General features: G+C 32.6%; 1 protein-coding gene across 4 annotated transcripts; it reads right to left on the bottom strand.

Moving 5' to 3' along the window:
- Positions 1-3493: 3493 nt before the first annotated feature.
- Positions 3494-17538, bottom strand: Trmt10a (tRNA methyltransferase 10A). Of its 4 annotated transcripts, none has more exons than XM_076864345.1 (8): positions 17374-17538; positions 12999-13193; positions 11989-12151; positions 11313-11384; positions 10093-10167; positions 8969-9118; positions 6954-7059; positions 3494-5218 (listed from the first exon to the last, which is right to left on the bottom strand). In XM_076864345.1, exons 2-8 carry the CDS (start codon positions 13178-13180, stop codon positions 4950-4952), a joined length of 1017 nt encoding a protein of 338 aa, XP_076720460.1. In that variant the 5' UTR covers positions 13181-13193; positions 17374-17538; the 3' UTR covers positions 3494-4949. The 4 variants fall into 4 exon arrangements, with proteins under 4 accessions (XP_076720460.1, XP_076720459.1, XP_076720462.1 ...); XM_076864344.1 differs by having other exon boundaries at positions 17416-17538; XM_076864347.1 differs by lacking the exon at positions 17374-17538 and adding an exon at positions 17088-17172.
- Positions 17539-18055: the final 517 nt, after the last annotated feature.

Here is an 18055-nt window from a genome sequence, read left to right as displayed (position 1 = left end):
AACATAGTCACAGGTTCCAGGCCTTCAGATGTTTGGGTGGACTATATTTTGCCTTCCCTATGGAGAGTACATCTGTGCTTAAAGTCTTGGTTCCAAAATGGTAAATATTACTTCTAGTCATATTCCATGGTTGAGAGCTGAAAAGAGAAGCTGGTGAAAACAATTTTGGGTAGAAACTATATTCCACCTAGTCTATGGAAAAGAAAAATTGAATTTTTATGGACTGTGAACTATCTCTGAAACAGGTTTAGTGACTTGCTTAAAGTGGCTGCAATCTACGTGCTTACACAAGATGGTACTAAAACATATGGAGACCATGCTGATTCTCTCATTGCTGTTTCTGACAGGACATACATACAGTATTACAGATTCCTTTTCTTTGAAATGTTGGTAATATTTATCTATCAGACTATACTAAGTTTTGTGTTTGGGAATGGTGACTCTGACAATATTATTTCTTCTACGGTAACTGGTTCATTTATATTTTCTGTATTTAGAAGGCATAGATCTTGAAGTTAAATATTTTCCTAAAAATTTGCATCCAGGTTTCCAAATTTATTTTCACAGAATTCAGTCAAATTTCTAATTATTCTAAATTCCCATGTTTATTCTGAAGTCTCATTTTTATGTTTTTGTATTTTTTTTCTTGATTTGGTTAATGTTTTTTACATTTCACTATCATTTTTTATAAGAACTGTTTCTTGGATTTAAATATGTTTAACAATTTTCCAATTTGGGTTTCACTTTTCAAATTTCTTATTATTTCTTTAGGGACATTATCATTGTATTGTCTTGAATATTTTAATTAACTCAATGTCTTTTATTAGCTTGTTTTTAAGGTGATTTTCTTCTAATCACTGCTTTCACAAGAACTATAGTTCTAATATGTATTTTCATTCCTCAATATTTCCAAAATATTCTACAATTTGATTTAACTTCATCTCATTTGAGAATTGCTTGAGAAAAAAATTAAAAAGTTCTAGGTGGTAATGCTTTTATCCTATGCCACCAATGTTATTTTATAGATTAATGTATGGTTATCAAGAGAAATTTCTATTTTGGAAATTTATTTTCCTTTGTAGTCTAAAATAGCTACTTTTAGGAAGTTCCATAGCTAATGCATTTTTTGTTTTTCACCTATAGTACTCATATTTCTTACTATTACATCTAATTCTTAATTTTTTTCCCATCTGAATACTATGCCACCTAGAGCACAGATATATGCATAACTGTTGATGCTTAGTAAGGACTGTGTTTCAGACTATAGTATCCCTTCTTTTTCTTATTTATAAAGTGCTGAACCTTACCCAATGCTAGGATTGTGACTTCTATCTTATTTTCATTAGCCTGCTATATCTTTTTTCTTTTCAACATTACTAACTTTATTCAAATACTGCATGTATCAACTTTATAAAAATCCAATCTCATTGTAGGCCACTTGTATTTGCTGATAGAACATACAGATGTGGTCATGTGTAGATTTTTTTTTGTTGTTGTTGTTAGCATTGTTTTTATTGCTTTTATAAGTGTTTCACTAAATGATCTATATTTGTTTTGTTCAGTGAGTATTCATTTAGAATAGAACATTTACAGTTTTTCAATCTTGTCTAAGCTTGGGTTCTTCAGAAAGTAGAACCTGAAACAATAGTCTACTTATTACTATTTTTTTAGTGTGGCCAATGTCAAAGTGGAAGAGTGAGAAAAAGGGCAATGAGACAAGAAATGAGAGGAAATCAGTATTAGAAATATATTGCCAGGCTACTTATTAAATAAGCTACTGCTCACTTAAAAACACAATTGTTTGCTCAAACTCTAAAAAGGTTTTTGACGTAACATTCCTACTTCATAAATAAGGACGCCGAGATTTTAAAAGGCTGTATAACTTAGCCAAAGCATCACAGCTAACAAGTAGCAGTGCCAAGGTCTGAGCCTCATCGAATTCCCCATTCTTTACATCAACTATACTCCCTCTCAATTCTGTCACTGATTTTCTTCTCCACATTTATTGAAAAACTGTTAAGTGTCTGGCAATGAGCTAGGAAAAGAGAGATAAATCTCTATGCTTTAGGAGATCAAAGTGTGACTATACAGGCCTTTGCTATCATTAATTCTAATAATATGTCATTTACTTCTGCCCATTTTTCCTTTCTTATCTCACTTTATACCTGTTGTCTGCATGTTCTCAGTGGTCTATTGTAATTCTTGACTTTTATCTCTACCACCTCAGTAACCCTTTCCATCTATAAAGTTAATTATCACTTTACCTTATAGTTGCCAGTTACTGGTGGGTTTCATCACTCTAGGTATTCATCTCCTAAAAACTTTTTTTCTTTTCAGTAGAATTACTTTCCTTTTTTATTCTAAGCATTTTCAAATTCTACAAGATATCAAATCACTGATCTCTGGAATAACAATGTAAAGAATGCTCCTCTCCTTAAAAATGAACTTTGTTTATGATGACCACAGGTTACTGAAAAAATTAAATGAGGAGAAATCCCATTATTTCAGCAAACATATATCCTTTTGATACATTTATTTATTAAATTAATTCCTTATTTTTATTAAGTCCCAATGTAAGTGACTTTAATATTATTAACTAATAATACACTAAATAAACCAAAAAGTATTGGAAGGATATATTAAAATGAGAGAAAAAGCTTTAAATAATATTCTTAAACCGAATTTCAAGTACCTCAGAAATTAGTTATTTCAAAATAACTGATTGGTAATCATTGCTGCCTTTTCACCAATAGCCCAGATAAGACATGGGGTAGTAATGGGTAGAATTGTTTCTCCCCAAAATATATATCAAGTCCTAATATGTGGTACCCACGAAGGTGATCTTATTTGGAAACTGGGGCTTTGCAAACATAGTCAAGTTAGGATAAGGTCATACTGGATTACAATGAACCTAAACCAATGCTAGTGTTCTTCTAAGAAAAAAAAGTTTGGACATAGACACGGGACACAGAGGACAGAAGACCATTTGACGACAAGGCAGATTGGAATAATGCAACTGCAAGCTGAGGAACACCAAGCATTGCTGATAACAAGGGGCTAGGAAGAATTCTTCTCTAGAGCAATTGAAGCACAGCCCTGTGACACTTTGGCGCCCGGAATGGTTACAGAATAAACTTGCTGTTTTTTGTTTTTTTTTAAGAGAGAGAATTTTTTAATATTTATTTTTTAGTTTTGTACACAACATCTTTTTTAGTTTTGGACACAACATCTTTCTTTGTATGTGGTGCTGAGGATCGAACCCAGGCTTCACACATGCCAGGCAAGCACGCTACCGCTTGAGCCACAGCCCAAACTGTTGCTGTTTTAAGCCACATAATTTGTGGTGATTTCTTATGGCACCCCAAGGAAACAAATACAGCATGTCTTTACAATTAATGAAAATTAAACTATATTATACCTGAATGATTTTTCTTTATCTTTCATAATTAAATAGTGCTGTATTTCATAAGGAATAGTTTAAGTAAAAGGCGTATTTCATACTAGCAAACCAAATTTACTCAGAAAAATTTGAACTTCAGAAAAGTACACATTACAAAATAAGCTTTGTTCTTTTACAAGCATAGGGCTTTTCTTTATTGACATACCTTGCTTACAGATTTTACTTTAACTACAAAAGATTTTTTAAGAATAAAGCAACAAAAATAGTAAGCATCAATTCTATAATAAACTTCCTACTAAATATGTATATAACTTATACATATTATGTAATTGTTAAGTATAACATTCACATATTAAAAAAAAAAAGAAACTTACTTTGCCAAAGCTCAGTGAAGGTTCTTGACATCTTTAGCTGTGACAGAGAACAATCACTTTATTTTAAATACAACTTCTCTACAATCACCATTTAGAGGCTAAAACAGATCATTTTTGCTCCATGCTCCCTTGCCAACTTTTCCAAATGAATGTTTGGTTATGGATTTTTGTGTTAATGAAATTCTAATTGCTCTTAGTGTTTTCAACGCAACCACACAAATAATACAAATCAGTCTGTTTTCATCAGTTAATAACAGAACCGCACATGATAGGGACAGACAGACCATTACACGCATATTTTTATACATGCACGTTATTTACAAAGACACACATTTATGTTAGTTTGAATATTATATGATAGACAGATGCACAATATTCACCTTAAAAGTCAACAAATATTTTTTTTAAAAAATACATGGACGGAAAGGATAGCTCATAAGGACTGTTATGTTTTAAATCAGATAAAGACAAAATTGATCCTTCAAAAGTAACAGCCTTATAAAATAATCTTGCCGGCAAAAATTCGATTTTATAACTGAAATAATTTGTTACCATTACAGGAATTAAGAAAATGAATTAAAGAGATTTTTCTACTATTTTGTAATTACTTCAGAACCATGAAAAGGCCACAAAGGAAGCACAGGTGTGCACTCCACAGTCCAAAAGAAATGAATTATTAAGTAGCAAATTGATATTTTTAACTAAATAAACTGGATGTAAAAGCTGCAAATGGAAGATAAGCTCTCATATATAACATTTTAATAGAATTACAGGGCATTTATGAATATCTGCCCCAAAAATACATACACGACAGATTAGAAAGACACTGATATAAACAAACATAAAGGTCATTGATATGAACTGATAGGTCAGAAGGCACATTCTGAAGAATATATTCCAACAAAGAAAAGAGAAATAGGGTATACTAATAAAGTAAAATTCTCTAAAACTCTTATTTGAGGCTTAAAAAGTAATTTAAGAAGCAACACAAAGTTTTCTTATACATAAACAAAAATTCTTACAGAGTTTAAGGGGTTTTTCATCACCATTTAGCTCTAAAGAGTTGTTAAAATTAACAAAATAAATGAGAAAATAATTTTTTTTCCAATTTGAATATTTTATGAAGCACCTCACTTTCTCCTAATTTTTCCTTACTAAAAGAAAAATAGGTAATGTTAGTGTGGTGCAGACTGCATTGTAGATTCAGTGCTATTTTCCTTATCCTGTTGTTCATCTTTATGTGGTGACTCTGTTTCATTTTTGCTATATTCTTCTTCACTGGAATCACTGTCCGATCGATCTTCAACCATGGCACACTGCTTGTCTTGGGAAGAACTTTCACAGGCTTTGTCTGTGGGAACAGCTCCTTTCCTTTGGGGTAAGATAGTGAAAAATGCTTCTTGCCAGTTTCTTGTTTCCAGGTATCCCAGAATAATCTCAAATACTGCAATAAAGAAAATACCATACATTTCTTAGTCAAGTTCATCATAATGTTAATACTATCTTTAAAAACACACTCCTTTTGTGTTAACAAAGCTAGCTTGTCCTATTAACAAGTTTATTCTTATTTCTTCCTTCTCCTTTGGCTATCAGGGGCAATATGTTCCAAGGTTCTCAAACCCTTAACTTCCTTTTCAGCTTTTCCTCAATTTGGTTCTTAAGCACACAAAAGCTTAAGCAATATCCCTTGTCAATTATAACCAAGGACCATTTTAGTTTCCTTCCTACTCTTTTTTTCCCTTTGTTTCTTTATCCTTTATGTAATATACAACTAAAAACAAATGTTTAGCATTCATCTAAATTTCTTCTTTCCTACAAAGAGAGGAACTTCTTGACTGATTTTTTTGTTGTTGTTTTATTAGGAATAAAGAATATCAATATTGTCTCTAAGAATTCTCTTTTCAACACAGAGATGAAGGGTTAATTTAATTACTTTTTGGAAAAAAGTATTATGTATCATGTATTATGTATCAAAAATGTTAGAAGAAGTTCATTCCTTGAATCAATAATTTAATTTCTATAACCCTCCAAAGCCTGCTATATAGAAAGTATTTAGGGTTCCTAAAAAATATTTAAATATCAAAACTCTAGGCAAAGACTTAGGTCCAAGAAAGATAGTGGAATAAGATGGACATCATTACCCTAAGTACATGTATGAAGACACCAATGTTGTGAATATATTTTGTATACAACGAGAGATATAAAAAATTGTGCTCTATATGTGTAATATGAATTGTAATGCATCTGTTTTCATATATAACAAATTAGAATAAAAAATTTTTAAAAATGTTATTCATGATAGAAAAAAAGAAAAATAAAATAATTCAACAATAGGAAAATGGTTAAGTTACCACACACTGAAATGTTGGAATGTTAGATAGCCACAAATCGATGAGGGGTATTATGGTTTCAATGTTGTGTGTCCCCTAAAAGCTCAAGTGAGAGAAACGCAAGAAAATTTAGAGGTTAAATGACTGGATTATGAAAGCCTTGACCTAACCAGTGCATCAATCCCCTGGTAGAGATTAACTGGGTGATAACTGTAGGCAAGTGGGATATGGCTGGAGGAGGCAGGTCACTGGGGCATGCCTTTGGGGTATATATTTTGTCCTAGGTGAGAGGAGAGGTCTCTTTCTCTATTTGCTTCCTAGTACAAAGTTCCCAGCTGCTTTCCTCTGCCACACACTTCTGCCATGATGGCTGCCTTTCCTCTGACCAAGGAATAGAGCTGGCTGTCTACAGACTATAACCTCTGAAACCAGCTCGATTCCTTATTCCCCCAAATAAGCTTTTCCTCCTAAGATTGTTTTTATCAGGTATTTTGGTCACAGCAGCTAAAAAGCTGACTAAAATAAGAAGAAAAGAGATTAATAACATTGTCCTACAGTAGGAATCCAATTATATAATAAGTATTATAAATGCACAGGCAAAGAACTGGAAGAAAACACACCAAAAAGTTAATAGCAAGTTGTAAAATTACAACGAATTGTTCTTATACTTTGATACACTCTCAAAATTTTCTAAAATATGCATAATTTTTTCTATTAGTTAAACAAATCATAAATGGTTACTCTTTATAATTTTTGTTCTCCAACAAGGATTAATATTTTCTATTTGTTCAAATCTTAATGTTATGCTCTTTTTCAAAATGTATCTTCTTAGTACCCCCTATACCTTACCATGATTAACTGCCAAAACTTTTCGACTATTCATCTTCACAAAACTTCCAAGGGGGAGCTGTGCATGATGAATTCCAAAATCTGATGCTTGTTTATATGTGAATCCCTAGAACAAAGACAGTGTGACTTAGGACTAGAACATTAAATTATTTTAAAGTCCATAACAGTATAATTTTTAAAGAAGACTTTAGTTCAAAGAATATTATCTGAAGGGTGTGTATGTATTACTACTAATTTGGAAATATTCTCTTGACAATTAGGATATTTAAAGCATTTGTTTTAACATTTAATATTTACAAATAAAGAAACAAAAGAAATAATATGTCCTGCCCAGTTACAAAGCTTCTTGATGGCAGAACCACAAAAAAAATCTGGCTCTCTTCTGACTACCTTCATCACTTCCTATTACCCTTCTCTCAGTTTAAAATATACAAAATTCTGAGGGAAATACTATCACTCTTTCAATAAATGTAATAAATATTTTTCAAAAACTAGATTATTTGATAACTATATCTGACTACTTAAAATTTAAATTGATTACAATTTTTAAAATTCAGTTCCTCATCTCTAATAATTAAAGAAATGCAAATCAAAACTACTCTAAAATTTCACCTCACTTCAGTCAGAATGGCAGCTATCAAGAATACCAACTACAATAAGTGTTGGTGAGGATGTGGGAAAAAGGCACACTCATACACTGTTGATGGGGACTGCAAATTGGTGCAACCAATATGGAAAGCTGTACAGAGAATCCTTGGAAAACTGAGAATGGAACTACCATTTGACCCAACTATCCCTCTCCTTGGTCTACACCCAAAGGACTTAAAAACAGCATACTACAGGAACATAGCCACATCAATGTTTATAGCAGCGCAATTCACAATAGCTAAATTGTGGAACCAACCTAGATGCCCTTCAGTAGATGAATGGATAAAGAAAATGTGGTATATATACACAATGGAATATTACTCAGCATTAAAAAAGGATGAAATCATGGCATTTGCAGGTAAATGGATGGAGTTAGAGAATATAATTTTAAGTAAGCCAATCCCCAAAAAACAAATACCATATGTTTTCTCTGATATAAGGATGCTGATTCATAATGGGGATCAGGGTGGGGAGTATGGGGGGAACAGACAAACTCTAGACAGGGCAAAGGGGAGGGAGGGGAAGAGAAGGGGCATGGGAATAGGAAAGGCAGTGGAATGAGATGGACATTGTTACTCTAAGTACATGTATGAAAACATGAATGGTGGGACTCTACGTTATGTACAAAAAGAGATATGAAAATTTGAGCTCTATATGTGTAATATGAATTGAAATGCATTGTTGTCATATATAACAAATGAGAATAATTTTTTTTAAAATAATGGTACTATCCAAATGATAAGCACACACTCACACACACACACACACACACACACACACACAAACACACACACAAAAATTCAGTTCCTCAGTCATACTGTATAAAGTACCCAACAGTGACACAATTACATATTGGGCAAGCAGATATGATTATTTCCAATGCTGCAGAAAGTTATACCTACACAGTGCTGCTTTTCAAGAATAAAAAATTAGTTCATGACTAATGACAGTATTTCCTTAGACACTTTAGCTTTTTCCTTAGCTGGGTTAAATTCAGCATGGAAAGAAGCTGGCAAAATACAAAATGATATTTTCTTTTAGAACTGAGACAGTATCTTTTCCCAATACAGCATAGTGCTTAAGCACACAGACTCTGCAGCGGTCTGTCTTGTTTCAAGTAATTTCCTTTGACACCAATCACTACTGCTTTTAGGATTAATTTCTTTGTGTCTCAGATTCCTCATCTGTGAGATGATGATAATAATTGCACTGACTTCATTGGGTGGTATTATGGGTTAAGTAAGATAATAAATGTGAAATTCTTAGAAAGATCAGCTATTATTTATTAGTAGTTTTGTTATGATGAAGAAACTCCGAAATATGGATTTTTAAGTACAAGCAAAACCAAAAATAAAACTTAACAGTACCTTATGATGATTATGATCCACTAATCCTCCAATCACATATGCCTTTGATTCATCTAATTCCTTTAGTATATTAGGTGAATCTGATGTAAGATAAATCAGGTCTTCTTTTTTTATGAGTTCACTATAGTGCTCTGGTTTGATGTGGATATCCTTTTAAGGCAAAGGGAAAGATGTTACTAATTAATAGGATTTGTGAAAGTTGGATAAAAATGATTATCCTCTTTTCCCAAAACAATCCTATCCAAAAATATTTGAAGTTTGACAGAATACTCTTTCAACAGACTTTGAAAATGTTCATATCATAGGTTATTAAGAAAATAAATGCAGCCATTATGTAATAAGCATGACAGAGAAAGTTTATCACTATTAAAACTTAAAAAGTATAGGAATAGGCTGCTACTTCTTTGAATAAAAAAGTTCCTTAGGGATTGATACTAAAGTCAATCTATTTACATCTTTACAAATTGAATGAGAACGTCTGTCCAACAGAAAAAACTTATGAGCCACATAATTTTAGTAGTCACATTTTAAAAACTGAAGGAAAAAAACCCAGGTGATATTAATTTAAAATATTTTATTAAACCAATATGCCCATAATATTATCAATAAACATTTCTTAAATTAGGCAGATCTGTATCTGTTACTAAGTCTTTGAAATCTTGTATGTATTTCACATTTACAGCACATCTCAATTCATAATTCAGACTATCCCATTTGAAGTATTCAATAGTCACATGTGACTAGTGGCCACATATTAGCACAGATTAAAAGAAACAGAATGCAGGCACTCTTCGAATTTTAAAGTGGCCTCATTCTTACAAATAATGCATAGTAGTTTTCTAGGGAAAAGTTTAAGACCTTTAAAACTTTTCTTTTTTTAAAAAGTATGTTTTAAGATTGATGGTAAAATAGGAGGCAAGACTTAATGAGAACAAATACAAGTTAACATATAAATCTCTTCTTTAGCATTTCCCATCTGCAACTTTAAATTTAGCTTTAATGAACTACAGGATTTGAAATATGCTATATATATATAAAATATTGAAATTTTAGACAAAAAAATGTAGAACTTTAGAATATTAAGAACACTTGTAATTGTGGGAGAGTTGATCTGCTTTAATTACCTTCCAGTTGACCCATCCTTTGTCATTTTCATCCATGTTCTTTTTTAGTTGGCCTCCATGGCTTGTCAAGTAAAACTGATAAGGGATTGGTAGGCAGAGAAAGAGAAAAAAATGATAATTTAAGTCCAATATTTTATTTCCCTCTTATGTTCATCTGCTCACTAATGAAACACAAGATATATTCTCATTGACTCAGAAAAAAATAATTCGCGACAAACTTTGAGCATACAAGAAATTCATGGTAGAAATTACATGTTTTGTGGGTGTATCTTCTAACCCAACAACTTCAGCATTCAACTTACATTTTTATCGCACTTCTTTTTTAATTAGTTATAACCTGCCTCTCCAGTAACAATCATGTCTGAAAACTTCCTTCTTCCATGTTATTCTCACCATCCCCTTCTTTTTTGGCCACCATTGTTTTTTTTTTATTTTTTATTTTTTTAAATCAATCCAAAATCTTCAGGATTTTCTTTGGTTCTAAACCCTACACCTATTGTAAATCTGAATCAAGGGTAATAAGGTGTTTATTATGGACAAAAATGGGAATATAAAAACCATCACAGAAGTGTAATAAAAATTATGAAAAATAAAAATGCAAAAATATAAACTACTCACTTGTTAAAAGGATAAAATATCAATAAAAACATGTATTAAAAGTTCCTGCTTCTTAATATTAGTGAGTCAGTGTTAATTTTTAGGTTATCTAGAATTCAAACAAAAGGATTCTGTTCTTGTCATCAACAAACTAGTTGTATAAATCATTCCCTCACTCCAGCTTAAATACTTTTTAAAATTATGAGCATCTCAAAAGGAAAAGAAAGTTCTTTAAGTAGACAAAATCTAAAACGGGTACCACAGCTCACACTGGGTAAGGGCGATCTCTCCCTCAAGTCCCTTTTTGCCTCCCAGAATTTCAAGAAATTGAAAGCTGAGAAAATGGTATAAAAATAAGGGCATGTCCAATAATGAAGATAATCAATTACACAGCAATGAACAGGTCAACATGTACAAGACTAATGACTAAAAAGTGTGTTTGAGACTGATTCATAAGAAAAGATGTTTAAAATATTTTATTTTTTCACAAAAAGAAAATATTTTTCAAAAAAGCATTAAACAAGATTACCCATAAGACTTGCAAAGGCAACTGGAATTATCTATGTTTTTGTCATGAATGACTGAAAAGAAAACTGGTCTTTTTAAAAATTCTTCAGACATACCTGCACAGGATGCAGTGCTCGTCTGTTTTCTGCATAGCATCGTTGGATCTGCTTATGAAGTTTCTTAATGTCCTAGAAAAGAAAAAAATTTTTAAAAATAGTTATCAAAATCATCTATAGCTATTCCATAATGCTAAAGAAATAGAATAAATAGAAGGGATTTTTTTGTCCTTAAATACAAATCAATTTTGACAATTTTCACTGATTTTCTTACATACTAACAAAATTATTATAAGGAAATAATCTATAAGTGACAGGTTATATTTATTTTGTATCCATATAAAATGCTAGTTCATGAAAAACATCTACTTTTCTTCATAAACAATAAAAAACTCTTTTAAGAGCCATGGAATTACTATTTTCATGCTTTACCAATGGCATTGGTAAAAGCCCACAAATCTTTACTGACTCTTACATAATTATGTACACAAATACTGACTCTTACATAAATATGAAAGTGTGTCTCTCTTGATCTATACATAGACAAAAAACATGCACATAAATAGGAACACATATATCAAAGCAATTTATTAACTTAAGTGAAAAGGAAAAGATTTTGAAAATTTGACTTAAGATGTACTTTATATATGCATTTATATCAGAAATATTATGCATTTAAATAAGGAGATTCAGCCTAGGTCGTCTACAGGATTTTTCTGACAATGATTCATGATACCTTTAATACCATCAAATCATCAAAACTACAGTCAATGATAAGGCGGAGTGTACTGTGAACAACATGTCTTCGAACACGTTTTCTGTCATTTCCATCTGAGTTTGATTCCAGTTGACACTGTCGCTCTAATTTCTTTCTCTTGCGTTTTTCTTTCCGCTTTTGTCTAAAATTAGTAATTGAAACAACTTTGTTATTTATATATTTAAATATTCACAAGACTGTTCTAAAAGACAAATTTTTTTAAAGTTAAATCATATGAAATTTACCACTTTCACAGGTCAAAAATGGTCAAGTATGAGCAACTTTATGTAGTCCATGTAATAGCTTTATATAGTAAGGAAAAGATTGCACAATTTAAAGCTTTTAATCTAATCCTAACTATACTTACTTCTCAACAGTTTCATTTATTATTAGCATCACAATATCCTTAAGAAGATTTTAAAAATAATAAATATGAGTTATGATGGATTTTACTACATGGTTTACTATATTTTACCTACATGATTTTCAAGTAACAATCAAAAAGTACAGAAAAAAAGAAAATGGTTCCTTTTTAAAAAAACTCAGTTTTTCTCCATATCAACTATAGTTTATTTTATCTTACATATGTTGGTATTATGCAATACCTATAGCCTAAATGTTTACATAAAAACTTATTCTAGCAACATAAATATTGGGACAAAATTTGATCACTTGGAATTGGATTATTTTTATTCCATATCTAGGACACGGAAACTAACTATATTCCTTATCTATATTAGTTGTTTCAGAAACTATACTGCTACTCATAAAAGATTCTGGACGAGAAAAGTGTAGAGTGCAAGTTCATCAATAGTGCCAAAAAATATAATTTAATTCAGGACACATACAATTTTTAAGTCAATTGACAAGTCTTTAACAAAAAATATGCAGAACCTCAATTTTGATTAACACAATTACTTTTAATATATTAAGGTCTAACATTCCATATTTCTGAATAAGGTAGAGCATACATATTTTGAAACACGTACTTGCGAAGTTCTCGTTGTTCTTCCCATTGTTTCTGTTTTATTAGCTTCTTCATTTGTCGTTTAGATACTGGTTCAATCCCTTCATCTAGTCTTGGTTTCTCTTTTTCCTGATCTTCAGTTAAGTCTTGCTTCCTTTCAACATTAGAAGACTCAATAAATGCTGATGACGTTTCAGATGACATTATGTTGGTGTTTCTGAAAAATTGAAAAGCAATTTTTACATGAACAGATAATTTACAAACACATGAAGTAATAACTAATAGATGTGATTAAAATTAAAATTATTGGTGATAACTGTTAAACTATATCAGTAAAAAGACAAATGTAAATTTAGATAATTAAATGTCATTTATTTGCAAAAATCATTTAACTGTCATTTAATACCAATTAAATATCATTCATTGGAAATGAATGATAAAGGTCTAAAGAAAATGGTAAAGGTCTAAAGAAATGGGGTATTTTAATATAATATTGGTAGTTATCACACGATTTTTCCAGAAGGTAATACAAGATCTTTAACAAATTGAGACCCTTCAATCAAGTAATTAATTTTCTTAGGATAAGTTCCTGTAAATGAATCAGAAGTGTACATGCAAAGATTCACCAGAGTGTACACATTGCTGTGTTATTTTAATAATGAAAAGTTAGAAAATACTTGAATGCCTGCAAAAGGAGAATAAACAAATTATCACTCATCTATAACACAGACTAGGATTACTAAGCAGTAATAATCACATTTCCAAAATTACTTATTGATAAGGGAAAATGGCTATAATATTTTAAATAAGAAAACAAAACAAAAACCAATACATCCATCACAACCAATCATTTTTAAAAGCATGCACATACACGTTTAATTCTTACTCATGGTTTTCTATAATGAAAATACATTTTTATAACAGAAAAATATTATTTTTAAAAAGAGATGGAAAAACATCATCCTGTAATCTTCAGTGCTGCAGAATGAGGGAAATAGAATGGTATTTCTATTTCTTTATCTGGTTGTATACTCACACTAAGTTTTAGACAGAAGTTGTTATAAGATTTATAAATTTTGGACAGTACAGACAACATTGCCCCCTTCACTATATTTCATTGTAAATATGTAAATCCTCCACTTTAGTCTTGACTAAAAAACAAAACATGAAAGTTGACTCTGTAATCAGTATGGCTTTGTGGAATGCTTTAGGATGACGACAAATACATCTTTACCTATTAACTATACCTATTAACTAAAATTGAACTTGCCTTCAGATTAAGGAAAGGCTAGAATACTGATATTTCTTTTCTATTTAATAGATTAGCAACACTGAAGCTTAAAACCGTAATTATTATTTATCCATACCAATGAATGAGCATGATACTACTAAATTTCTATTGGAATTAAGGTAAATGTATCATTAAGGAAATGATTCTTTCTTCTTACAAAGCTTGCTAATAAGTCTATATGGAGAAGCTACTAACTAAAAAAAAAAAATCCCACAATTTAGATAATTAAAGGATAAAATATTTGCAGAGCATAATTTAGGCAGTAGTTTTATTATGTGGTTCTTGCTTTCTTTAAAAAGTGCAACACTGGATAGGTATGGAGGCATATGCCTATAATCTTAGTAGCTCAGGAGGCTGAGTCAGGAGAAGTTTAAGTTCAAAGCCAGCCTCATAAACTTAGTGAGGCCCTAAACAACTGAGCAAGACCCTGTCTCTAAATGAAATATTTAAAAAGTACTGGTGATTGAGCACCCTGGGTTCAATCCCTGGTACCAAAAAAAAAAAAAAAAAAATGTGCAACATTGTAATATGTCAGTAACATAGTGGCTGGTACTTAGTTGATGCTTATTATATAATGGGGGAGTAAATAAATGAGTGAATATAGTACGATGAAAGATTTTTAAAAAGCAATGAAAATAGTAATAGTAAAGTATTGTTATCTAATTCATTCCTTAAAACAACTCTATGAGGTTGATGATATTATTTATCCTTACATTAAAAAGAATGCACAGTGAGGCTCAATAACTTGCCCAGAATTACTATGCTACTATAATTCCTAAGAAACAAGGTACTGCAAGCAAATCTAGCACAAAATATATACTCACAATACGTGGTTGAATAATTAGACAGATGAAGGGCTAGAGTTTGGATTCAAACCCAACCTAACTCTACTGTAACCTCCCAGTAATGCAAAACCTTATTTACAAATGAGGGGCTCCAAAGAACATAAAAGAACTGTGCTGTGTCAATGCTGACAATAGAAGACTCTTGAGACCTGTGTCACATATGATGAAAAAAATCTCTAGTTTCATTTCCATGCCACTAATTTTTTTTAATAGTTAAATAACGTTAGCATTCAATTTAAGAAACTGGTGGCAGGAGAAACTCAGTAAACCTAAAAAGATTAGAAAGAAGAAAACTTTAAATATACATATAGATAGATAGATAGAGGGTGATTTCCCAAGACAACTTTTATTTTACCTTCTTTTCATATGCACTGAATTACATAAAATTCAGCAGTGCATATTATCCAAAGCACAAGAGTGGAAAAACATGGTCTGTTAAACTAAACATGCAAACTTAAAAGCACAATTAAAATAACAGGAAATAAATTGCTCTCTTCATAAAATAATAATATTCCAAAAGAGCACATTTCTATAGTACTTTCCATCTATTGGCTAATTCTCTATTTTGTTCAAAAACAAAAGGGTTGAACAAGGGTTGATGAGCTCTATAATGTGGGAATGTTAAAAGTAACCTAACGCAGTGTTTTACAACCATGTACACCAGAGGGAGCTTTTGCCTTTCCTATTTAATAAGTCTCGTTAAATTTACCATGACCTATCACAGTCTAGTCATGTTTTTAAACAGCCTATCAAAATCAAGAAAAGGTCATGAAATACTTAGTCATCATAATCATTCACTTTCTTTAGTTATTCTCTGTTAAGAAAATGCACTACAGTAGGTGAATTTTCTGAACCTCAAACATAGATACACTGAGACATAAGTGGAATGCAAAAAAAAAAAAAAAAAACTAGCTTGATAAAAATTATTGCGTAGACTTTACAAAGATAAACCAACTCTGACCATCACTTCATTACATACTAGCTTGTTCAGATTACCTGTTGTGAAAATATAGCACAATTACTCGTTTCCTAATTGTTTTAGTTTGGGTCATAATTTGTAAATTTTCTATGGCAGAATTTTGTGTTCCTCTGTGACATGCAGTTATATTCACAGTACATTTTCAATCATTAAAGCAAGTCCATCAAACATTTAAGAATGGTATTTTAATTATCGAAATATTTGTGTGAAATTTTGTTTTAGCGTAAAATAATGTGGGTAATTCACAGATCCAGGTTATCGGGTGGGCTTAAAAGAGAAAGAACTAGATAAAAGTGACTAAGGTACTTGGTGGAATAGGTAAAAAGGCATCTCAATATTTACATTTCCTTACCCCGTTAAAGCAGGGAGAATATACCTCATAAATGAATTAAAGCCAAAATGAAAATCTTAAAAATTCCGTGTTATCAAACAACTAAAAAGTCTTCGTAATTTACAATACAGCTCCCTTCAAGAAAGATCTAATGTTGGAATAATTGCACAACGGAATTAATGACCGGACCGTGACAGTAAAAAGACCTTTCATTTAAACATGTTAACCAAATCGGTGGTAGCAAAAGCCATTTGTTTCTATGTCAAGTCCCTAGGGCCAAAGATCTCCCTCAGAAGAAATGTTTTTAATAGGTGAGAAGGTAACCTGCCGCTATCCTCTCCACATTTCTCTGGAGAAATTCCCAAATTTTAAACTCTTAATGTGCTTCAGTGAAATCAAGCCAACTTAATAGTCCCCAGCTCACCACCATGGGGCTTAGCAGCATCAACAACTTCCCCCTCGAGCTCCCTGCATTTCAGAGGGCTCAGCAACGTCAGCTCCAGAGGGAAGGGACAGGTAAAGAGGTACTAAGCATCTCGCCCATGGTCTCTAGCCACAGGTGGCACTGCCACAACTCGTTTTTCGGCCCTTCGGAGTCCCATATTCCCTCTCCCGTCATCTTTTGTAAGACCACACTCTTTGCATCCTAGGAACCGAGCGCCCACCCTTAAATAACTTGAACGGAAAGCGCCCCACTGCAGGCCAGCAGAGCTCAGTTCACCCTCCCCATCTACGCCGTCCGCCGCGCTAGCAGCAGAGAGGCGGGTCTAAAATGCAGCCGGCGAATCAGAGAGCTGCGGAGGCCGCGGGGACGCGCCCAAGCCAACGTAATTTCCTTCAGGAACAGGATGGCTGTGGCCACTCGCGCAGGCCCGTTCCGTCATACCCCGGAAGCCCTTGTTGCCACTCGAGGGTGGCATGGCATGCTTCCCTTTTGTATCCGAACGATACCTAAGGGAAAGCGAGCGCCAGCCGCGGTGCCAGGAGATTTACCAAACTGAGTTGATGGGGAACGTAGTAGTTCGTTCAGAAAGCCTCTCTTGTGCGCTCTCAATACCGCGGGCGAGTCCTCCTGGGAAACTTCAACTCCCAGAGGCAGAGGCGAGAGTTACCCGGTGGTGGCTACGGCGATTACGTCATACGTCATTGAACTGCGCTAACTTCCGCCTCAGCTGGCCGGGGGGAGGAGGGGTTTATTCGGGCGGGGTTTGGAGTTAGGATTTGGGGAGTGGGAGGTAGTTACGGTGACGTCAGTTTTTCCCCTTAAAGAAGTAAAGGTGTACCTTCGGGCATTTATTCATTCATATTTTTGTTTGTGTTCGGCGGCGTAGAGAGCTTAAGATAGTCCCATTCTTAAAAATTAAAAATGCGGTACGGACCAAGGATTCTTAGTTTTGAGTAGAGGAAAGCATCGCTTGCCTAAGTTATGTCTGTTTTATACAGAAAAAGGTTAACAGGGTGGCATGATTTTACATGACTCAAGTGGAAAATTAGAGTTCAAGAAATGAGTCAAATTCATAATAAAATGATTTTAATTTGGAATTTCTAAACCTTTTTTTATGGCTTAAGGGAAAAAAACACCAGACGCTTTACTCTCCATTCATTCTTTGACCTATTTTTCCTGTGCTATTTT

The sequence above is a fragment of the Callospermophilus lateralis genome, chromosome 8, assembly GCF_048772815.1.
Source record: "Callospermophilus lateralis isolate mCalLat2 chromosome 8, mCalLat2.hap1, whole genome shotgun sequence".
Lineage (NCBI taxonomy): Eukaryota > Metazoa > Chordata > Mammalia > Rodentia > Sciuridae > Callospermophilus > Callospermophilus lateralis.
The sequence above is the reverse complement of the archived record's forward strand: the minus strand, read 5'-3'. Positions and strand labels throughout refer to the sequence as shown.

Coding starts and splice junctions, on each gene's coding strand:
- Trmt10a (XM_076864345.1), bottom strand. CDS start 13,180: ATGTCATCTGAAACGTCATCAGCATTTATTGAGTCTTCTAATGTTGAA. Junction 10,168..11,312: donor GAGCACTGCATCCTGTGCAG/GTATGTCTGAAG, acceptor ATCCCTTATCAG/TTTTACTTGACAAGCCATGG. Junction 5,219..6,953: donor AGTTTTGGCAGTTAATCATG/GTAAGGTATAGG, acceptor TCTTTATTGCAG/TATTTGAGATTATTCTGGGA.